The sequence below is a fragment of the Syngnathus leptorhynchus genome, chromosome 1 (genome assembly GCF_054491065.1).
Source record: "Syngnathus leptorhynchus isolate UIUO chromosome 1, UIUO_Slep, whole genome shotgun sequence".
Lineage (NCBI taxonomy): Eukaryota > Metazoa > Chordata > Actinopteri > Syngnathiformes > Syngnathidae > Syngnathus > Syngnathus leptorhynchus.
This window is the reverse complement of record NC_141195.1, coordinates 24,833,940-24,855,494: the sequence shown is the minus strand read 5'-3', so window position 1 is coordinate 24,855,494 and position 21,555 is coordinate 24,833,940. Positions and strand designations below refer to the sequence as shown.

The window sequence follows — 21,555 nt, the reverse complement described above, 5'->3', positions numbered from 1 at the left end:
ATAAACATATAATTTCCTAATTTAATACAAACTCACTTGTGGTCCAGTGAGTATTGCAGAACAAATCATGTTCAACTCTCATCAAATTTGCCGGTCAAACGAAGCAAAATGGCAAGATTCGGTTTGCGGGTGCGAGACGTGGCACAAAGCAGGTAATGCCACCCAGAGAGGCCGATCCGCCGTCTGGCTGTGTACAGGTGCTACCTGTCACATCAGTGGCTTGTCCATTTCAAAGCGGCTGCTCACCTACCCACACAACATTGCTGTCAATCAGGCGCAGCAATGTGGGAAGCGGGCAGATGGCGAGAGCTTAGTAAGCTTAACTCCGACAAGAAATTGCCAATCAGCAGCAACGTCACGTCCTCGGTGCACCTGGACAGCTCACCTGTGCTAATGTGAGCGGCGCCTCTCCATTAGCAACAGAATAATGTTGACAGGCATCAAGTTGAAGCGCTCTTCACCTGGAGAGCGCACTTGTTTTCTCACTCCATTATTCCACAAATAGAAAAACAATCTGCTCGACACAATACGCCGCGGGTACACGGCAGCGATCGTGTTCTTTTTTTTTTTTTTGCAACGGCTCGTCTTTCCGGGCTATTTCGAGAAGTTCACCAAAGTCGCTGAGCTTGTTGCCGTGAATATATTTGTTGGGCAGATGTTTTTTGCCGTATTGTTCCCGGGCCGTGCATCATCCCCTGCTTCACATCCATCAACCATTTGCTGCCCTCCACTTGTGCGCGGCCGAGCCGCAATTTGCCTCTGATTGTTTCCCCGTGTTGCCTCGGCGGTGAGCCGAAAATGCCGTCCGCGGCTTGCGCTCGGGGTGAGGGCTACATTTGTCGGGGCGAAAACGGCTAAATGAAACATGCTCATATCCACAGCAGAGGTCAAGGCCATGTGACACGAGGCCACTTTTCATGGTTAATACAAAGAAGCCGAGAGCAGAACGCTGACCGCGCTGACCTCTGCAGCAGGCTTCGGCTTCCGAGCGACTTGTTTGACATCATAATACAAGCGCACACCGAGCACAGGCGGCACGATCAGCAGAGAACTGTGGCAAGTACCGTCATTGATGGACTATAAGCCGCCCCAGCTGAAATAAGAAGAAAATCCCGTTTTGTTCCTATATAAGCCGCCTTGGACTATAAGTCACGGGTGTTTTAATGTTTAATTTACATGTCGAAGAAACAATATAATATATAAAATCAAAATATAATAAATAAATATAAAATGTCACATAAATATAGTATATAAAGTCAATCAATAATGTAAAAAACGTGAAAAATCCATAAATAAGGCGCACTGGACTATAAGCCAATGTTTTTCTAAACGTGTGCAAAAAGTAGTGGCTTACAGTCCGGACAAAAAAGGACTAACACACCACCAACATGAGCTAAACGGCACAAAGAGAGAACACATTCTCCTGAAAAACATCAAATATTTGTGTGCTCTTGATGAACATGTTCCCCAAACGTTCCTAGAAATCGACAAAATAGTTTCGCTCGTTTGACGTTCGTCCACTTGATTTCAGCATCTGACTTCCTGTTCCTTCGCAGGCATCTTTACTATTTACAAGACTAATCCACTCATTAATTCATAACGGAGTCCATAAGTACTTATCAGAGGATTAACCTGAAGCAGCTCCCGCTACGCAGGCTTCACATAGGAACTGCAACAAGGCGCTGGACACAAAACAAGCCAGAACAAAATGGGATAAATATAAGACAGTGCCCGGTCCGACGGTGACCTCCGGTGACCTCCGCTGACCTCCGCTGACCTCCGGTGACACCCTACGGCTGAAACAATATCCCTGGAGTTAATTGTTAGCAAGACGACTAACTCAAACGAGTTTTGCTCATTGCTGGCCAGAATCAAGCTTTGATGACCCGATAAACACAAAGTTTGCCAAGAGTCTTAAACGACGCCATATGTGCTCCTAAACGTGTGCGTTTGTGTACGTACGTGTACGTTTGTCAGCAGACATCCCAGCGAGTCGCTTTCAAAGTTAGCAGCTAAATAAAGTTAAAGGCAGTTAGGTAGCGAGAGAGGCCAGCCGCCAAGAGGTCACGTTACATCGGATGATTTTATCTGTGCCAAATGGGCTCGGAACATCCCCCCCCCCCCGCCTTCTCCTCAGCCACCCGTTTGAAACTAAACCACCTTACATGGAGATAAAACCTACAAAAGTTATTTTCATCCGAGCTGTCTGCAAAGTTGAGCTGATTAGTGAGATGAGGCTCACCAGCTAAAAAGGTCAGCGTGTTGCCGAAGGCATTACAAAGAGGAGGAAAAATATAGATATTTAATCTTAAAAAAACACGAGCAAACGAATTAAATGATTTTGTATTGTACTTTTTCCTCCAATGCTTCTGTTGATCATTCTGGTGTGCACATTATGGCCAACTGGGGGCAGTATAAGACCTGCACTGGATATTCAGCTCCTCAGTTTCTCAGTACGGCAGTAATAGTAGTCATTCTTCACAGAGGATAAATAATATGCCTCTAATTGGTCTTCTGTCTGTCTGCATGTGTTGCTGCACTTATCTTGTTTCTTAGCCCATGTGCAAATGGAGTGGTAAACTTTGGTTGACTTTTGGTGCACCCCATTGCAACTTGTGTTTTGACTATTTAAAGGGAAAAATCTCAAAACAAAACTTTTTCCATGAAATTGTAGACGGTCAACCTCTTCAACAAACTTACAAAGATAACAAATTCAGATTTAGAAGGACTCACGAGGTCTGCTATAACTTCTTATTGATTGATACATTTGAGTTCTTTTCCCAAGGATCTCTGTCCTTATGTGAAGACCAGATTCAAGTTGAGGGTCAGATAATAGAGGCGCTGGACCGCCAACTCTCACCAAGTTCCAAATGGGCAAATAGAAATCTCAGAAAAAGCTTTGAATAATTCATTTGCCAGATATCGATCCATTCTGTTGTGTTTTCTCCGCACCAAGCGGCCGGGCCGCTGCAGCCCGGCACGGTAATTAGTCAACAGGGGTGATATAGGACGGCCACGCGTGAGCTGCTGAAATCCTTTGCAAAAAGAAGACTGAGAACAATTCCCTCTTCAACCGCCGAGGAGAGTCCCCGCGTGAATTTCTCAAGCCAGAGAACCGAAATAGGGCTTTCTCAGCGGAGTGTCCGAATCAGGAAGGACTTCCTTTGTATCAGTGGAACATCAAAGCTATTGTAGAAAATAATAAGAGAAATCAATGGCAAAACCTTGGAAGGTTTCGATGCACCTGAACCGATGATGAATAACAAGTGGCTGCAAGCAGAGTAAACCACAGTGGGAGGGAGCGTGTGTCACATTTCATAAAACGGAGCCGAGACACAAGTAGTAGTGAGGAGACCAAACATATCCATGGCGACCACACGTCTCTCCAGATAACCCAGAGATAAACGTATGAACACCAGGAAGCGCAAACAGGCAAGACAGGTGCTTAAATTTCAGACTTTTTTTTTTTTCCCTCGCACGCCATCCATCTTGTTCCGTCCCTCACCTCTTGTCCTCCGCCGTGGACCCGAGAGGACAGAACAGATGCTTGCGTAGGTTTGCCCGCCCTATTTTTTTATGTACAAATATGCTTGGCAGAAAAATGCCCCCGGGGTGAAAGCCCGGCAGGGGGGGCTGCCAGGGGGCAAGCTTTTGTCAAGAAGTAGAGCCCCAGGGTGGACAAAGAGCTCGCCAAACCCAAAGAAAGCCCAAAACCATTCGTCTTCTTAATGGTGCTGTCACTTTCTATAATAGATTTTAATTCCGCTATGTGCAACACAAGTGGGAAAGGAGTCCTCAGTGCGAAGTAAAAAAATAAATAATAATAATAATTCCCCAGTAAATCACACAATTAGACAACATTATTTAGGTGGCAAAATATGATTTTAAAATTGTTATGGCCAAATCACCTCACTGACAGCAATCCAAACAGGATTTCAGATGACTCTGGTCTTGGCTGCCCCCCTCCCCCATTCTGGCTCCAAAACCACGTCACTGACCACAGTGGAAAGACGACTCATATCGGACCAGAATCATTACTGGCAAAATGATCGACTTCAAGCAAACAGCCTTCTGCCAAATAGATGACTGCAAGCTTGTCACATTAAATACTAGACAGGACCAAGAGTTTTCCATGGCTAAATGTGACAAGCGATGTGTAAGATGACAACGGCGTGTCAGCTGGCCGCTGGAACGCCGTGTTGGTGCTATTTACAGCGTCTTTGTGGTATCAACATAGCAGAGATGGGTTAAGGGTAGGAGGAGGAGGAGTTGAACTATTTTAAAAAAGGGAGTCCTGATTCCTGGCACTGGAATGACTGTGCGTAGATGTTTTCCATGCGTGAAGGCCACCAAAGCATCATGATCAAACATAAGGCCCGTGGGCCAGATATGGCCCGCCAGGTCCTTCTATGTGGCCCGCAAAGACACATTTTGCATCATTGTGTCATTAGTAAAATGACAGATTGTCTTCACTTTTTAAAAATAGAGATACGGCTAGTGATTTTTATGACCATTCATCTTTTGAAACTATTTGAAGAGTTTTCTGAAAAGAACAAGGTTTTGCTAACGTAATTCTCCAAGTTGGAAATGTGTTAGAACCTAAAGGCTGTCCTCCACTGCCAACAGAGTATGAGGGAATAGCCAATGTTCTTTTCCAGCATGTGAAATCTTCTCTGGCAACCTCGGAAGCCCTTTTGGCAGCACACATCAAATAAAAGAAGGCCATGACTATTGAGTCTGGCAGCTGAGTTCCTCACTCCCGGCTTCTTCTTTCACGAAATCCACGCTCGACCCGACAGATACAAGTCTACATTCAACAGGATGCGGGAGCATCGATCGGCCGGCAGATTCGTGCAAACACAAGTCGCGTGTTAGACCTTGGCCGGGGTCCGTGTCGGCGACAGGCAATTCCATTACTCACAGCGAGGGTTAAAGGTCAGAGAGAGATCGATGAATGGACGACGGAGACGCAAGGAATAGCGGTCGGGACAAAAAAAAAAAGCTCTCGCTGTGACTTTGACCCGCCTACAAAGGGTTTGAAAGAGGCAAGCGAACACACTTTGACCTCGGTGAGTCCAGGCAGAAGAAGATAATTCAGTTTGATGGCAGGTAGGAGGAAGTAGGAGGAAGCTAAGTTCACTTAAGGCAACAAGAAATCAACTCCGGCAGCACGCTATTGAGATATAGCAAGAACGGCGCCAAACAGATACTGACCGAGGCTTTTGATTTTTTGGAAATGATTATTTTCTCGATAGATTTAAAAGTGTTTCTCTTCAACAAGAGAAGCAAAAGATGAGGTGCCTGGCCGGCTGGCTATTGTCGTCGAAGCCAAAGAGCAATCAGACGTTTGCAGATTCCATTTGGCTCTGGCTGCTTGTGCGTTTCATCTGGATTCCTGCTGTCTTCCTGCTTTCCCGACAGCACATCTATTGCGGTCAAACACAAAAAACTCGCTATCGGCGGACGCGGCCTCCCGACCCCTTAATCCCCCGCAAAAACATCAGAATGGCTCAGTTGAGGATTAGCATATGTTTCACTTCCTTGCCTGAGATATCGTGATGGTTGAACACAAGGGCAACGTCTCACTGTTCAACGGCCGTGATAATAAATATGAGCAAAAAAAAAACAAAAAAAAAACCCTCTTTCAGAAGTTCAATGGCTGAATTGATGTCGACCAGTTTCGAGTACGCTGATATTTCACAACAATAAGTTATTGACCTTTAATATCTCTGCCCGCATCAGTCCACTCCTCATTATGCAAATGAGGCTTGGCCAGGAAATGCCTGTGACAAGTGCTGAGGATTGCTCTTTTTGTTGAGCAAAAACTGAGCTAAGCCGTTTTATAAAACCCCCAAAATTAAAGGGCAGATGTCTGTCAAATAACAACGTTCAAGGAAAAATACAGTTGCCAGGTGTCTTGATCTCATGTCTAGGGTTTTGTTTTCCAGCAACTGAGCAAAATACACTGTCATGAAAAAAGGAAGAAGAGTCACACTTTACAAACTCAATTTTTCGTGTTGTTGAAATCAGTCCCATGGAGTCTTTCTTATTAGTCAGTAACGGTGTGTTATTTTTACATATCATTAACCAATATACAATTTTAAATCAAAATAACTCTATTGCTATTATCCCCTCAGGATTGAAAGTCACAATGGGTAAGAAATCCCCGATTGACAAGAAGTGCAAATAGCCAGATTAGATCCATTTGCAAACGGCTTGTTTTGTTCAAAATTGATGGCTGTAATTTTCTGTCTGGTGCAAAGCAAAACCCGTTTGCCTCAAAGATAATTTGCCCCCCCCATCTCCCATGGCTCCTAAACCTTTCAAATTGAGTTTGTGAGAAAGGTGCAACGGCGTTCATTAGCTCCGGTTAACTATTACTGACTTTTCTCTTGTCGGCGAGCTCAGCGTGACGGCAGACTTTAACGGCGTACGATTCCAATTAATGGCGCCATCTTCAAATAAGCAACGTTTTTAGCAAATGAAGTTAACGACCACAAAAGTAAACAATCCCCTTAATTGTTCTGTGGCAGGTGTCTGTTTGGAAAAGCGCCTTAAGAATTTTTGACGGACATGATGTGGATTTATTGGATTTGGAAAAGCCGCTTTCACACCGCCTACACGCTAAATTGGCACATCAGAGGCACAACAGGAAAGCCAACATTGATTGGTCTGTCCCGTTTCCGACAAGAAGAGCGGGACATTGCCGTGGCCAAAATTCACAAGTGAAATGAATGACGTGTTGCCATGCCGATGGAAAAATAATCATAGCTTTCCACATAAAATAACGAAGCTATTAAAGAAGCGTTTGATGGCTAGATTTTTTTCTGAATCATGATGTGACGCGCAGAAATTGATCATCACAGCTTGGTGCTGGTGCTTTTCCCAGAGCAGAAGATGAGTGAGCAGCATGTGCACAGGCAGGGAATATGATTGAAAACAGAAAACATCAACAAGCATTGAAATGCGAAATCTGTGATAGAAAGCACATTGAGGTTCATTTGGACATCGCCCGGAAAATGGTTCACTTTGGGAATTAAGTAGAGATGTCATAAACTGTTCAAACTACAGCGACGTCGAGTCGATGAAGGTAGTCTGTCCATCTTTGTTTTTGCTAGCTCGCTGCCAGCGAGTCACGAAGCTGTAATTTCCACTCCCTCTCTGCTATGCCGTGAGATAGCTGGAGCAATTAATAAGGTAACACGTCATCAACAGTAACTTGACGCCATTTTAACAGACCGCCAGTAATTATTTTAAACAAATTTGAAATGGCTACACATTAGCACGCTTTCGTAGCTCAAATGCCAAAAGGATAATACGTGCTGAGAAATTGAAGAAATGTGTCGAAATGCAAAATTTCCAATCCTTTCGTTTTAGGGTGATTTTTCCCCAAAATGTTTTTTACAGATTAGCTTCAAAATATGTTTATCTTTCATAATACGACACAAAACGTTTTATGAAAAATTGCTATTTAGCGTCATTTAGCTAGGAGTGACTAAACTGATTTTGTGATGATAAACTACCAATCCCAAAGCTGCTCTCCTATATCAGTTAAGGTTTTCACTCTGTCAGTCTTGTTTTAAAATACATTTCTTACACTTTCACACACTGGAAGTGCTTGCAAATCAATATCAAGCACCAAGCTATAAACGTCATTTGTCCACGCTATAAACTATCCAGTCAAGCCCGCAAGCCGAGTAAAATGGCTACAGTGACAGGCAAATCATCTCGTATATGTGTACGGACAACAAAACGCCATTCTCTCACGGACGTGGCACGCTCCATCCATCTCCATGCACGAGGACGAGCGAAAAGGCGATTCCGCGCCGCCGACCCCGAGATTTAATTACGGCACCGATAAATCCTCAAGATAGCCACTAGCCTTTCTTCCTCCCCTCGGCCTCCTGACCTCCTTCCACGTGCGTTTAGGGTGGCTCGCTTTAATCGGCCATCACGACAAATGCGCCGACACCTGCGCTCCATGAAGGCGGCCGTTAAGAAGCGTGAGAGGACAATAGCTTGAGCTCTTCCCGCCACACCTCCTGAGTAATGCGGCTATATTTACCGCTTGTATTTAAAAGCTGAAAATGAAGGTTGCTATTCAAGTCCGATTCATCCCATCTGACCCTCTGAGAGTTACAAGGAGATGAGAAGGATCTTTGGAAATACAATGTACAGTCGGTGTTTATTTGATTGATTGATTGATGCTTTTGATATTTTAAAAGGAACACGTAAAATTTGCAACAGTGGCGTGGATTGTATGTTGGACGTTTTGATTGGATGCTTGCCTGAATGTCACAATAACAATGTACTATTTTTCAAACATAAATAATAAATTAACTTGGTCTCAAACAATCCCAGACCGTACACCGTCGGTATCAAAGTCAAGGCCCGGGGGCCAGATACGGCCTGTCACATCATTTTATGTGGCCCCCGAAGACAAATTGTGCATCAACTTCATCTGTCAATACCGTTACAAATTGTCTTCACTTTTAAATAAAACAGATATTGCTAGCAATTTCTGTTCCCATTGATCTTTGAACAGTTTTTACTCGTCTCCGGTTTCAAATTTGACCCTCGGACGGAAACCATGACGATGAAGCGGCCCGTGACAAAAATGAGTTTCACACCCCTGCCGTACACCATTAATGACATTTTCTAATGACGTCATCAAAAGTGTTAGAACCCCCGAACGGATCCGAACACCCGAGTACATACGGTACCTACACGGGCAAAACATAATCACACTGGAGCCTACTGCGCGGCGGCGTTGAATCAGTTGGATGACGTGACGATGAGTTGACAAGTGCAATGTGTCCGCAAGGCTGCAGAAAGACAGACAGACGGGAAGGTACAGCACATTCAGAGCGTTTTGCTGTGACTGCCACTTCCTCTTGTGGAGGTGGCACCCAACCAGCTGGACACCTGCTTGCCACTCGCTCGCCTCCCTCATCTCGTCTGCCATCGGCATATTTCAAGCAGGAAAAAAAAAAAAATGCCTGTCATAAGCATCAGTCGAGATTCTTTAAGCCAAGCGATGCTAAAGTGAGCAAAATTCTCAGCTGAGACAGCCACTCCAAAGTTGATATATCACGGCAAACGGAAAAAGCGAGCAACCTTTTTGCCATATTTATACGTTTACATGAATCTTTAAAAAGGAAAGCTTTGGGAGTCTCCAAACTCTACAAAGGAAAAAAACAGTGACAACAATTTCCGAAAATGAGCGTCAGTCTCAAGATACTCCACCACGCAAAAAAAAAAAATGAAAGCAAACTTTTGCCGACCCCACCCCAGCGCATTCTTTCCCTGCCTCCCTCTTTTCTTCTTCCGCATCCTCCCACTCTCATCCTTTCAATCGGCATCAACGGAGGACGCTTTCTAATTAATCCATCGTCACCGGGGAGCAGTTTGCTTGTTTACTCTTATTGAAATTAGCGCGGCGTTTCTCCCCGGAGATGTTGCGTCACAGCCGCAATTAGCTAGCGCCGAGCTAATTAGGCCGCGGCGCTAATGATGACACCGAGGCCGCGAGGAATGACTGCAAAAGAGGTGAGCAGATGGGAGAGAGAGGAGAAAAAAAAAAAAAAAAGGCGGCAAGAATGTCCGAGCTCTCGCACGTCGCCTGCATTCGTGCTCGACACCTTAGCAAACAGCTGCTATTTCTGCCATTAGCTGGATTATCACTCCTGTCAATCACAGGCTGCCTCCCCCGGGGTATTCATGGAGGCCAATTAGCGAAGGTTCCAGAGAGGTAAGAAAAGTGGACATCATCCAAGGGCGACAATTTCCAACAAACGAAGCACATGGGAATAGGTTTTTTATCTGACTAATTCACACCGCAAAAGGTGAAAATTAGCTAGCTTTACACACAAATTGTGTCATACGGAGCTAGGTTATGAAGCTAGCGTCCCGCTAGGTCAGGGTTAAATGTGGCTCCGTTAACAGGAACCCGAGAAAGCTCTGCCCGGCTTTTCCATGGATCATGTGACTGCTTCGATCACATCGCCAGTTGCTGGTGAAGTTCATCCACGTTACGCTAAAGTCATTAGCTATTCTTTTGCATGTAGTCAACTGACAAGTGGGTCTCGGGAAACAAGTGAATAAAACAGCGCAGTCAAGGTTAAGAGGAACTGTGTAAATCTCCCTGCCCGACTCCCTGAGAGCGGCTCTGCTACTCTTTCCCAAGACTTTATGTGAGACATTATTCTCAGGTGCCCCCCCGCCCTCTCTCCCTTGCTTCTTCTCATCCTTTCAAAGGAAAATCCCCATTAGTGAAGCATATGTCACAGTTTTGCTTTCCAAAACTGTGGAAAGATAAAAAATAATAAAAATAACTTCAGATCTTGCCTCGACCTCACGAAGATAGCCAAAATAGAAGTACCCCCCCAAAAAAACACTTCTTTCTGAAAACTGCAATCGGTTCCAATCTCATTTGTGCAGTTATGCACACTTGCTCCATTTTTGCTCCTCTTATTTGTTTATTTATTTAAATTGATTTGTCGCTCTTGTTTCTTCATTGTTTGTGCCTTCTTGTTTTGACTTTTTGGGATGTTTTGTTCTATGTCATGTCACCGTGGCGCAATTTTGATCTCTTTGTGTGTCTTGGCATGTGAAGTGATTGACAATAAAGCTGACTTGATAATCATTCACCGCAATTGTGCTCGTCATTCCACACATTCCTGAGCACCATAAACGCCTTTCAAAAGGAAGATCCTTGAAATTTCAAAAACTCTTAAGCTGAACAACATTCAAAGTGGAAGAAAAATAAATTTGCGAGAACTTTTGAAATCCATTTAACACCCACTTGAGGTGAGCTACGTCTACCGCTACAAAAAGTCTTTTCTTACACTTTACTAGAGGGGAAAAAAACAACAATAACAACCTGTCAGTACTGCCGGGAACCGTTTTTGCTGGACACGTACCAACGCGAAGAGAACCACCGAGCAGCAGAATGGAGTCGGACGTAAGACAAAGCGAGGGCGTCCGTGTCGGACGACAAGGTCAAAAGAAAAACAATATGCATCCACAAAAGGCACCCTTGATGGGATATCTTGAAATGGTGTGTGCCGGGTCCCGGGCGAATTTCCGAGCGTACCCGCGTGAGGCTGATGAATGAGGCCGTGCAGTAGACTGGACGCTCCCATTTAACACAACAAAACGCCCCTGACACACACAGCAGCGAGGGAATACACAAAAAGCAAACAACACTAGATTCTCCGGTGGAAGCCCAAAGTTTGCAGTGGGGAGATCTCTTTCATTGGCCAATTTATGCTAGAAGATCCAAACTGAGACAAAAGTAAAGTGGAGAATATTTCTGCAAATGTAAAGAGACGCTGACAAAACCTCAAAGACTATGACGGTCAGCGCAATTTGTTTCGTGACCATCCTCGTAACTCAAACGATGTGCTGCTCAAGTCGCGTTGTGTCATTATTTTTGTTTCATGATTAATTTGACAACTGAGAGTGGCGTGAATACTTTCCTAGATCTCAAAATGATTTTAGAAGATGTTGTACGGAATATTCTAACATGGTAAAAATAAATTAAATTCGTTTTTAGTTTCTTGCTCATTTCTATTTGGATATAAGCTTTGACATGAACCTTTACACTTAGCAAAGAAGTACATGGATGTGTGTGTGTGTCTACATCTTTAATTAGGAGTCAAACATGTGGCGTTTAAATAGCAAATTAGCAGTGCTGTGAATTGGCCGTGGTGGTCCAAGCTGCGACCGTGTGCACAGTGACCATCTCTCCCCCACACACACACACACACACACACACACTTATGTTCTTAATTAGACTAGAAATGGAAACACACTGTATGCAGAAGCACAAAGAAAATCAAGTGTGTGTGTCTGTTGGTCATTAATTAACCCTCACGTTTCATTTGCTGATGTCCATTTGGGAGTCTTTGAATGGAATATTGCCCATGCTGCTTTGTTAGCATGTCTCAAAAGTGTCCTTGCAGCCACACGGGGACTTTTTATGGCAATGAGCTATTGGAATTCCATTTATGGCAGAGAGCAACTCCATTGGGAAAGAAAAAGAAATCAAATTCAAAATCATCCCACACCATCTCGTCCATCCGCAGCCAAAGGGTGACTTGCGTACGTTCTCCGCATGGCGTCCCTCCCAGCGTGAAATTTGGAGGCGCTCGCCATGTTGCAGCTTCCCTCGCCTCTTCTGTGCAAGCACACAGCTTTCTAATTGAATCTTTTGATCTGTGGCTAATTCCACTAATTAGTAGTACCATTTCCCCAGCAGAATGTTTCCTTCAAACAGACACACACACGTGCATTTGCAGTTTATTTGCTACTTAGCCGCTAAGCCAATGGTGGGATGGGCGTTCAAAAAAGGGGCTTCCAAAAACAGACAGGTGTGGAAAAAAAACAAAAAACAGATGCTCATTATACGGACGCGCACAGAGCCAAATGAGCAGTAAGCGCTTAATGCAGCAATTTAATTTGATATTCAAGGCGGGCGAATGGAAGCGCTAAATTTGACATGGATGCAGCTGCAGCCTGTCACCGAAGCCACCTTGAATGTTTACTTGGAATGTGACAATTACTTTTGCTTGAGCGACTTTCAACGACCGCTACGGATCTTTTCATATTTCATCGCCTTTGTTTTGTTCATGAAAAGAATGAACCTTTACATTTCCTGAAAACTTCTTTCTACATTTGACTTCTTTTGAAATCTTAAAATTGAGTTTCGTGGTAAAGTAAAGTTCCAATACTGGACTCATTGCTTTTCAAAAAAATTCATTTGACAATGCTTCTTTCTAAGTCCTTAATTGCCCAGCTCCAACATTCAGAGAGACCTAAAAAAAAAAAACCCCGCCTGGCATGGGAAAGTTGTTCTAAACATCACTGGCTTAACGTTAACAGCGGCCACGACGGCAGTTGTGTGAAGCCGCACTGGCGTGTGATAAAACAACTGACGTGTCTCAAGCGACTGTCGAGTGGAGCTTGTGCGCCGAAGCAGCGGCTAGCACCACCTGCTCATGTCACTCGCCGCAAGACCTGCCAACATGGCCGCGCACAAACATGCTAGCGTGCACGGGTTAGCATGTTACACACTTGCCTTAAAATATCAAGAATTCGGATAAAAACAATGTAAATGTGTTTGTGCTCTGAATTCCTTTTTTTTTTTGTTTGTTTGTTTGTTTGTTTGTGTTAAACCAAGCCAAATGAGGACTTTTTAACTTTAAATGCAATTTCACAAGTGGATTGCACACGGACGGGGCTTCTATAATGAAAAGGCCATTAAGTGAAAAATAGACAGATGCCTTGTGTACCTTTCATCCTGTATCAACTCAATCAACAAACAAATTGCCAATTGGTCTTCATTAGTGAACACATTTTCAGACATGGTGTGAAAAATCTTCTTTTACATACCACTTCAACTTAGGTCAGTCAAAGGTTGAAAAGTCCTTTAAACAAGTCATTCAAGATTGGCAAGAATTTGACCTTAGATGATGTTTCAACTGAACTCTCTCGCTTTGTGTTGATATATTCTGCTTTTCAAAAAAAAAAAAAAGAACAAGGGGAGTTAATAATTCAATATTGGAATATCATTTGGAAAATTTTATCATGGCCTACAATAATCAATTCTGTGTGCTTATAAACTGCCAACTTGACATATTTGATGTCTTTACTCGAGTTTGGGCATGTAACCACATTTACAAACTCTTTGCCCCCATTCTTGAACCCAACCGCTGGTGAGAAGAGGCTCAACAAAAATGGATGAAAATAAATGCAAAGTGGATGAAAATCAAAGAATAAAAGAAATATATATATTATTAAATGCAAAGTGGATGAAAATAAAAATCAAAGAATAAAAAATATATATATCTATATTATTTATGTGTAGCCATGAACAGCGTTATTCAATGCTCAAACACAAATATAAGTAAAAAGCCTCAAATTTGAAAAAATAAATACATAAATAAATAAATTAAAGAAACCACACACATGCGCATAGGGAGAGACAGACACACACACACACACACACACACGGGCAGGATTGATTAATTGGAACGTTTAGCGAGCATGATAGCAGCCTTCCTCGGAGACAGCACAACTGTCTCACTCAGTCCACCTTAACCTCTTCTGGACACACACACACACACACACACACACACACACACACACAAATTAGACTACCCTTCTTGTTTTGGCCGGCATTTTACCAACGCCCCCCCCCCCCCCTTCCTTCACCTTGCCATGAGCGATCCGCGGTCACTTTCCAGGCGAGCACACAAGTGAATCAAGCACGCTCACGCACCAACAAATGGTGACAGCTTTTGCCGCCAAAGGTGACTCGCCTGCCCGTGCTCACGCAAAGCCGGGCCCCAAGGTCCCCGCGCGCAGACTCGCATAAGTTTTATGTACCTTTAAAGCTGCCGGAGGGGCAGCCATATTTCTGCCGGACTGCAAGGTCACCAATGAAACAAAGAATTTGGGTTCAGGGAGGACAAGAAACATGGCCACTTCTCCCCTGTGATGCACAACTCGCATCCCGTCATTCTCACGCTCATCCATTACCCATTTTGTGCGGAAGCCCGACTTGGAGAGAAGGTCCGCAAGGATGTGGAGCCCTGACTGTGGACGAGAATCCCCACAATGACAAGTGAGATACACAATTGCCACTCAGACGTAATTTCCTGCGCCCCATCATTCTCGTTTCACACAAACAAAGTCTAATTAAGAAGCGCCGACAGCAGCCAAAAACAAAGGCACGAGCGAGAGGGACCAGACTTCCCAAGAGCTCGACTCCTCGGGCACTTGGCTCGGAAATTAACTTCCGAGCTCAATCCGAAACGCCGCCGCAATATTACTGTCACTCACGAGAGTCTTTATTTCAATTTCAAATCGCTTTTGACGACGGCTAATGGAATCCATCTTGAAATGGGTTTTTGGAAACAATTGCATTGGCTTTCTATGTTTTTTTTTTATTTGTCAGAACGTCACGAGGCGGTTATTGGCTTTGAGTTGTGGAAGGAGCCCAAACCGGCGCCGGTGTCTTGTTAAGCAGATCGATGCATCTTTGTGCCCTCCCGATGATCCGTGATATTATGAACGCTGGCTGATATTACATTTGGGCGCTTTTGGAGAGCAGTCATGGTGACGGCCGAGCAAAACAATCATCTCTTCCACTCTGGCAAATATTCAATAAGGAGCTGAGGAAGGCACAGACACAGGCGCTCGCTCGCTCGCTCGCTCGGCTCTGTCACAAATTGTCTGATAGAAATAAATGTGCACATGCTCCGGCATACAGAATATCAATCATACACACACATACACAGATATAGATACACACACGTACATGCACATACACACAGATACACACTCACACACAAACATGCACATACACGGATACACACATTCATGTTCACGCACACACACAGAGATACACACACAGATCCACACATTGATGTACACACACAAGGCGCACAAGTACACACACATACACAAGCACACACACTAAGAATGAATAAGAATAAAAGATGCACTTTGTGCCAGGCAAAGTTTGAGCCTGATTTAGGCGACTGCACCATGAAAGCCTTGAAACAGTAAATATCCAAATTGTAAGATTGAGCTGGGTGTCCGTGATTTATGTTGGAAACAGCAGGCGCACACGAGGGATTAGAGGTCGGCGATCACCTCTTGCATTAAAACAGCTTTGTCAAGGTTACGGAGGAAAAAAAAAAAAAAAAAGCTTTTGTGATTGCGATCGGCCCCCGCAACGCCGGCCTGAAAGAAAAAGCCCAGACTTGTCTTGAGAGAGTGGAGGCCACCTCGCCAAAGCGACGCTGTCACTCAAAACCACATCCCGCTTCCTGCGTTGGCCTTGTGCCGGAAAACACGAGCGTGAGTGGGAACTCAAAGCCGTCATTTGTGTACACAAAGTTGCCCGATGGCGGAGAGCTCGCTCTTGCGACTTGATGTCTTTTATCAGTAATGACTAATTGCTGGAATCCAATGGAGCTTTCTCATTTATTTTCTTTTTTTCATGATATTCCCAATGCAAAAGCTGCACAATTTTTGGTTGTGTGTAATATCCTGTTGGCCCTGGATCAAATTAAAAATGGGGAAATTAAGAAAATACGCAAAGATGGACGGGATACATGTTGGGAGGAGTAGAGAGGAAGAAGAAAGGAAAACACAGGAGACATACGAGCGTGTGTTTGTGTCTGCCACGCCATGAAGGTTTTTTGTCTCTGAGCGGAATTACAAGTGGTGGGCTCAACAAACTCTCCAGTGGTCGACAAGAAAGACAACACGGAGAACTTCAACTTGGGAAGCTGCAAAAGTCTGTTTTGTGATCTCAAATTCAATCCAAAAAGTTTAGGTTGCCCCTTTTCATCTTTTTGGTGCGCCGGGCCACCGCCCTGAAAGTGGGTGCCGGCCGGCCGGCACGCCACTGGACGCCGTCGGCATGTTAACAGCACATTGGCTTCCAAAGTTCAGCGTTTCCCAACGGCTTCTGAGCCAAAGCAAATATTTGACATAAAAAAAAAAAAAAAAGCTTATGGCGCACCACAAAAATAGCAGTGCCGCAAAAAAATAGACATTGGACATGTAATTAAGAGTATCACGCCTCAATTTAATCATGAATTATGTATTTATCTACCACCATTATGTCAGGCTTATTTATTTAATTAATTTATTTATTTATTTAAGGTTTTGATACTTCTTCAATTTTAGAGCTACTTACTAAAGATTATTTTAAGAATCTTTTTTTTAATTATTTAAATTAGCCTGTTTTCTAAAAATAACATCGTTTTCCATTTTTTTGGGGTTGACAAAATTCTTTCAAATTAAGATGGGAGAAAATGCACGTGATTCAGTTGCAGTGTCGAAAACAACAGGCAGGGGGAGCTACAAGCTGGTCAGCTGCAAGGTACAAGCTGCGGGTGATCATTTTTTTTGTGATGGGAAATGAAAGGCATCTTGATAATGTCTCACAGTGCAGTAGTCACAAAGAGTCCAAAGACCAGACGCGTGGCTCCTCATTATCATGTCCCCTCCCAATGACCCTCCTCAATATCCCCCCCCCCCCCTCTCACTCAAATACAAGTAGGATTGTTTTGGATCTTTTCCATGTCCCTTCCACATCCCTCCATAGCATACAAGAAAAAAATCCCCAAGTGTGTCACCGAGCGCAGATATGTATTAAAGTTTGATAGCAACGCTGACTAATTTGGAGAATGATAGACTTGTCCCCCGCCCTCCCCCTTCTCATCCGTCATGCTGTCATGTAAAGGTCTACCTACACAAGTCTAGACTGATGCTATCAAAAAAAAAAAAAAGCTTAATTAGATGGCAATAAATTCTCATTTCTGCCAGTGGTCTCCAAAGTTGTTGGCCAGCTCGGCGTGGGCCAGCTGACACCCCGATGGTAATTTGAAACTGGCATTCAGCCGCCGCTCCAGCCGGCCCCCTTCGCAGACCACTGCACAGGCGTCTTCAAATGTCACCCAAACACGCACATGCCAAATCGGCATTTGTTCCTCTCTTTCACACACACACACACACACACACACACACACACACACACACACACACACACACACACACACACACACACACACATGCCCCAACTAAATGTGCAGATGATTTTCAGAAATGACATTTTCTTAATCAACTGTGATCAGTCAAAAATGATTAGAATGGATCCCATCAAGAAATAATCCTTCATCCAGTTGCGAATAAATTACTTAATGCTCTTTATAAACATATCCAGCTTTTGCTGGCAAAACTGTGTGACCTTTGACCCTTTGAATGTTTAAATTAAAACGGATGAAACTTTTTCATTTCATATAATATATCAAATAAACCCTCATAGAGAAACACTTGGGAACTTTGATACTTTGACACAAAGGCACACACACGGAGGAGATACTTTGCATTAAACACTCACATCTTCTCATTTACTTCAACATGTTAATCAAAGTAATGAATTTAATCGGCTCATTAACACCCACAAAGTTCCCAGAAGGCACAAAGCGGGTTCTTCTTGGGTGGAATTTGCATTACAGATATCCTGGCTGAGCGTGCATGCTAGCGACACAGTGAGGTTGCTTTTTCTGTCTTCTCTCTCTCTCCCTGTCACTCTCTCTCTTTCTTTTTCTTTCTTTCTTTCTCTCCATGTGCACACGCTAGCATCCATCCATTAATGCATGTGTCTAATAGGCTGCATTCAGCTGCATTTAGCCCGAGATGTGTGTGAATGTGTGAGTGTGAGTGTGAGCGTGTGTGCGTGTGTGCGTGTGTGCGTGTGTGTGTGTGTGTGTGTGTGTATTGCCCGAGAACTTCAACCCTCCTGGAGTGACAACATATCGTCGCTTCTTCATTTTATATAGTCCAACATGAATCGGCAAAGTTCAATTGAAGCACTTTGGAAAGAAAATTCACGCACGGCTCATCAATCCCAACATTCTAATCCCAAACTGAACGCTAAGTGATGGAAGTCTCTGAGAAAGCATAAGAAGGATCATCACGGCTTATCATAATTAAGAGCTGGGTCCAAAGCCGGCCGGCATTGCGTAGCATGCAAACATCCTTCAGTGGCCAAAAGGAAGGAACATGAAGAGTGGATGGACTGTTAAGCAGGCGAGTGAGGAGATGCTGGACCACAAAACTGACCTAGCACGAGTCACTGCATCATCTCCCATCTAGCTCAAAGTGATGGCCAATAAATGAAAGATCCAGAAAGAGAACCTCGGACATGGCTCAACAAAATCAAAGAAGCAGTTCGAGAAGCATTCCACATAACAGAGATGAAAAGTTTCATTTCCACGCTAATGAGTCAATCGGTCCGCTGAGTGTGTCATTAAACTCCGCCAAGGTGTTTTTGGGCGCATTAAAAAAAAAAAAATCACTTACCTGACTGCGCTGCGCTGGATCGGAGAAGCAGCAAAGTAGCGAGGGCGCAGGCGAGGAACTTCATCTTGGAAAGACGGCTGATTCTTCTTGTTCAACTCCCGCAACTCACATGTCCAATTAGGATATCCCGGTCTTGTCTCACGCGTGCAATAATGAAGGAAAATGGAGCGGAGCTTAGTCGCGCACCAACCCGGCGCAGCCAGCGCACAGCCTTTACGCACCGCTTGCCTGTGTTTGTTTACTAGTTCCCAGGCTGCCGCTCGGATCGCTTTCCACTGTGGATCTACTGCGAAAGGACGCCCGCACGCTGGCTGGCACGCTGACACGCTGTCGGTGGCAGCTTGGACGCGCGCGCGTATCCGTGCGCGTCCGCTTGTGTGCGTTGGGTATGAACACGCCTCCGCAATGTGATAGACACTTCACACAGCCAATTACAACGGCAAATAGACTTTTTTTTGTTGGTCTCGCTTGAAGGTTCGCCTACGTCACCGATCAGCTTCCGTGGAAATACAGCAGGCGTGTGATTGTGACCTCGATCGTCACCTGCGGCCGGAAGGTCACCTGCGCAAATACGCACGTTCTCACGTTGGGAGACTTCCGCTGTTGAATTACGAAAGTGCAGCGCAAGTACGGGTGCGTGGCCACATTTTTGGGTGCGTGGGCCAAAACGGACGCTTGGGCCAGTTCAGGCATAAAGTTAAAAAATGGATAAAGTTAAAAAAAAAAAAAAACATGAATTGGGTTTTACTATATGCGTAAATATGAATATGTATTTTTATATATCATAAACACTTTCATCTTTAACTACAATGAGTTGCGTGTGTGACTTTTTATTTCATACAATGTATCAGTGAAAATTTCATTCAGTAAGATCAATAAATACTAGAATGAATAAATCAACTTGGATTTACTAGTTTCAAGGGAAAAAAAAAGTGACTTGATTTAAAAGCTCAGTGGGGCTAAAGAACAGAGCCGGCTTTAAATGTGATCCCAAGGCCATATTGTGCCCACAAAAAACAACAACCTTGATTGAAATAGTTTTTCTTTTTATTGATATTGTGATTTCAAGTGAAAGCTCGTGTTAAATAAACTGAAATGATCATTAGGAATACTATCAGATATTGGTTTTACTAATATGGGTGCTCATTAAATGCTGAGCATTTTCTGTGCTATTCTGTGAAATTGTATATTAATTGAATTTAATCTGCTAACAATGCAAGATGAAATCTATATTTGTGCGGACTGAAAACGTATTCTCCCATTGTTTGATATGTGCTGAATGGAACATGACAGAACCGAACTTAACGTCGAGTTGGTGGACGATGGAGCCAAATCGTGCGCTTTCCTCTGCTACCATCTAGCGGATTTTATGGAGAAACGCCTAACATTAGCGTAAGCGTTCACCGTGAACAGTAGAGGGCGCTAATGTGAAAACATTCAAACGTTAAGTGCGTGTGTGTGTTTATGGAGTTCAATGTTCAGTGGAAGAGTACATGTTAATGTCTGACTTGTTTCTGATGTCCTCGGTGGCATCCTGGCTCTTCATTTTCTGTCTCAAGTACTGTCACCATCTTTTGACTGCCGTTCTTGGACAAACAAAAAATATTTAGTTCAAAATTAGAAGTGGTCATATCAGTTGACTTTTTATTTGCTTGTATACAAATATGTGGCTCTCCACTTGCCTAAGCAGAATGTTAAAAAAATAAAATAAAAAAAATCACTCACCACTCTTTGTCCGGAAAGGAGGAGGAGTCAAAAATGACAAGGATTTTTGTAGGGGACCAGAGCTGCATCAAGCTAATCCTAAACAATCATTCAAGACAAAAAACAGGTATGCATCATCCTACATCATCAGTAGTTCTGAAGCACATAAATCACCAATAGATTGATTTGGGAGATATGATTTCAAATGCACTCATTGAATGATATCACAGTGTTGTCGGGAAATTCATTGTGTCAGTGGTTCTGTTCAATTCTTTGGAGATGTTGTTAAGTGCGCTGGTGGCGTGGCCGTCCTCCAGCTCCATGTCCATGGTGTAACTCAGCAGGGCCAGGCAGCCATTGGGCTTCAGGACCCGCTCAAACCTCCTTCAGGGACCGAGGCCGATCAAACCAGTGGGCCGCCGTCACGGCCGTCACGAAGTCTACCTGGCCGGACGCAAAGTCCTCTGCCTGGAAACAGAATGAGGGTAGAAGTTAAAAGATAATTGGGCTTGCAGTTAAACTGAAGTGAATTTGGACAATCATTGAATTATTAACGACACATTCCAGTTTCACGCAACCGTTCCCCCTGCTTTCATCTCACCTGTACGAGACATTTGGGGAACCAGCTCCAGTTGGCCGGGGCTAACGTCTGTTCCAACAACCTGTTTGAAGAACCCAGCCAAGAGTTCTCGTTTCCGCAGCCAACATTTGAATTTGTTTTGCACCTAAAGGAGAATTGATGATGATCTGGGCAACCTCGCTACTCTTCTATATCAACACGTCAGCAAATTCTTGCAACGTTAAGGTGGGTTGGGTTTTTGTGGGTCGTTTCCCTGCAGTGGCATTATAAAAGCAGTAGAACACCCAGCCATCATTCCCTGGCGGAGGACAAACAGGTTATCATGGCTGATTCGCTCTGAGCCAGGACTTCTTTTCAGCCCTGCAGTTTCAGGGCTCACATTT

At 44.0% G+C, this 21,555-nt stretch overlaps 1 protein-coding gene across 7 annotated transcripts in view; it reads right to left on the bottom strand.

Annotated features, from left to right (window-relative positions):
- LOC147062988 (receptor tyrosine-protein kinase erbB-4-like) overlaps window positions 1-19,277 on the bottom strand; it is a 118,051-nt gene extending 98,774 nt beyond the window's left edge. For all 7 annotated transcript variants that reach the window (XR_015066896.1, XR_015066903.1, XR_015066912.1 and 4 more), the window contains exon 1: window positions 18,889-19,277. Coding sequence is in view for 4 of the 7 variants with exons in the window: in XM_085917780.1 (XP_085773906.1) it covers window positions 18,889-18,952 (64 nt within the window). In the remaining 3 variants the exon portion in view is untranslated. The remainder of the gene's footprint in view (window positions 1-18,888) is intronic.
- Window positions 19,278-21,555: the final 2,278 nt, after the last annotated feature.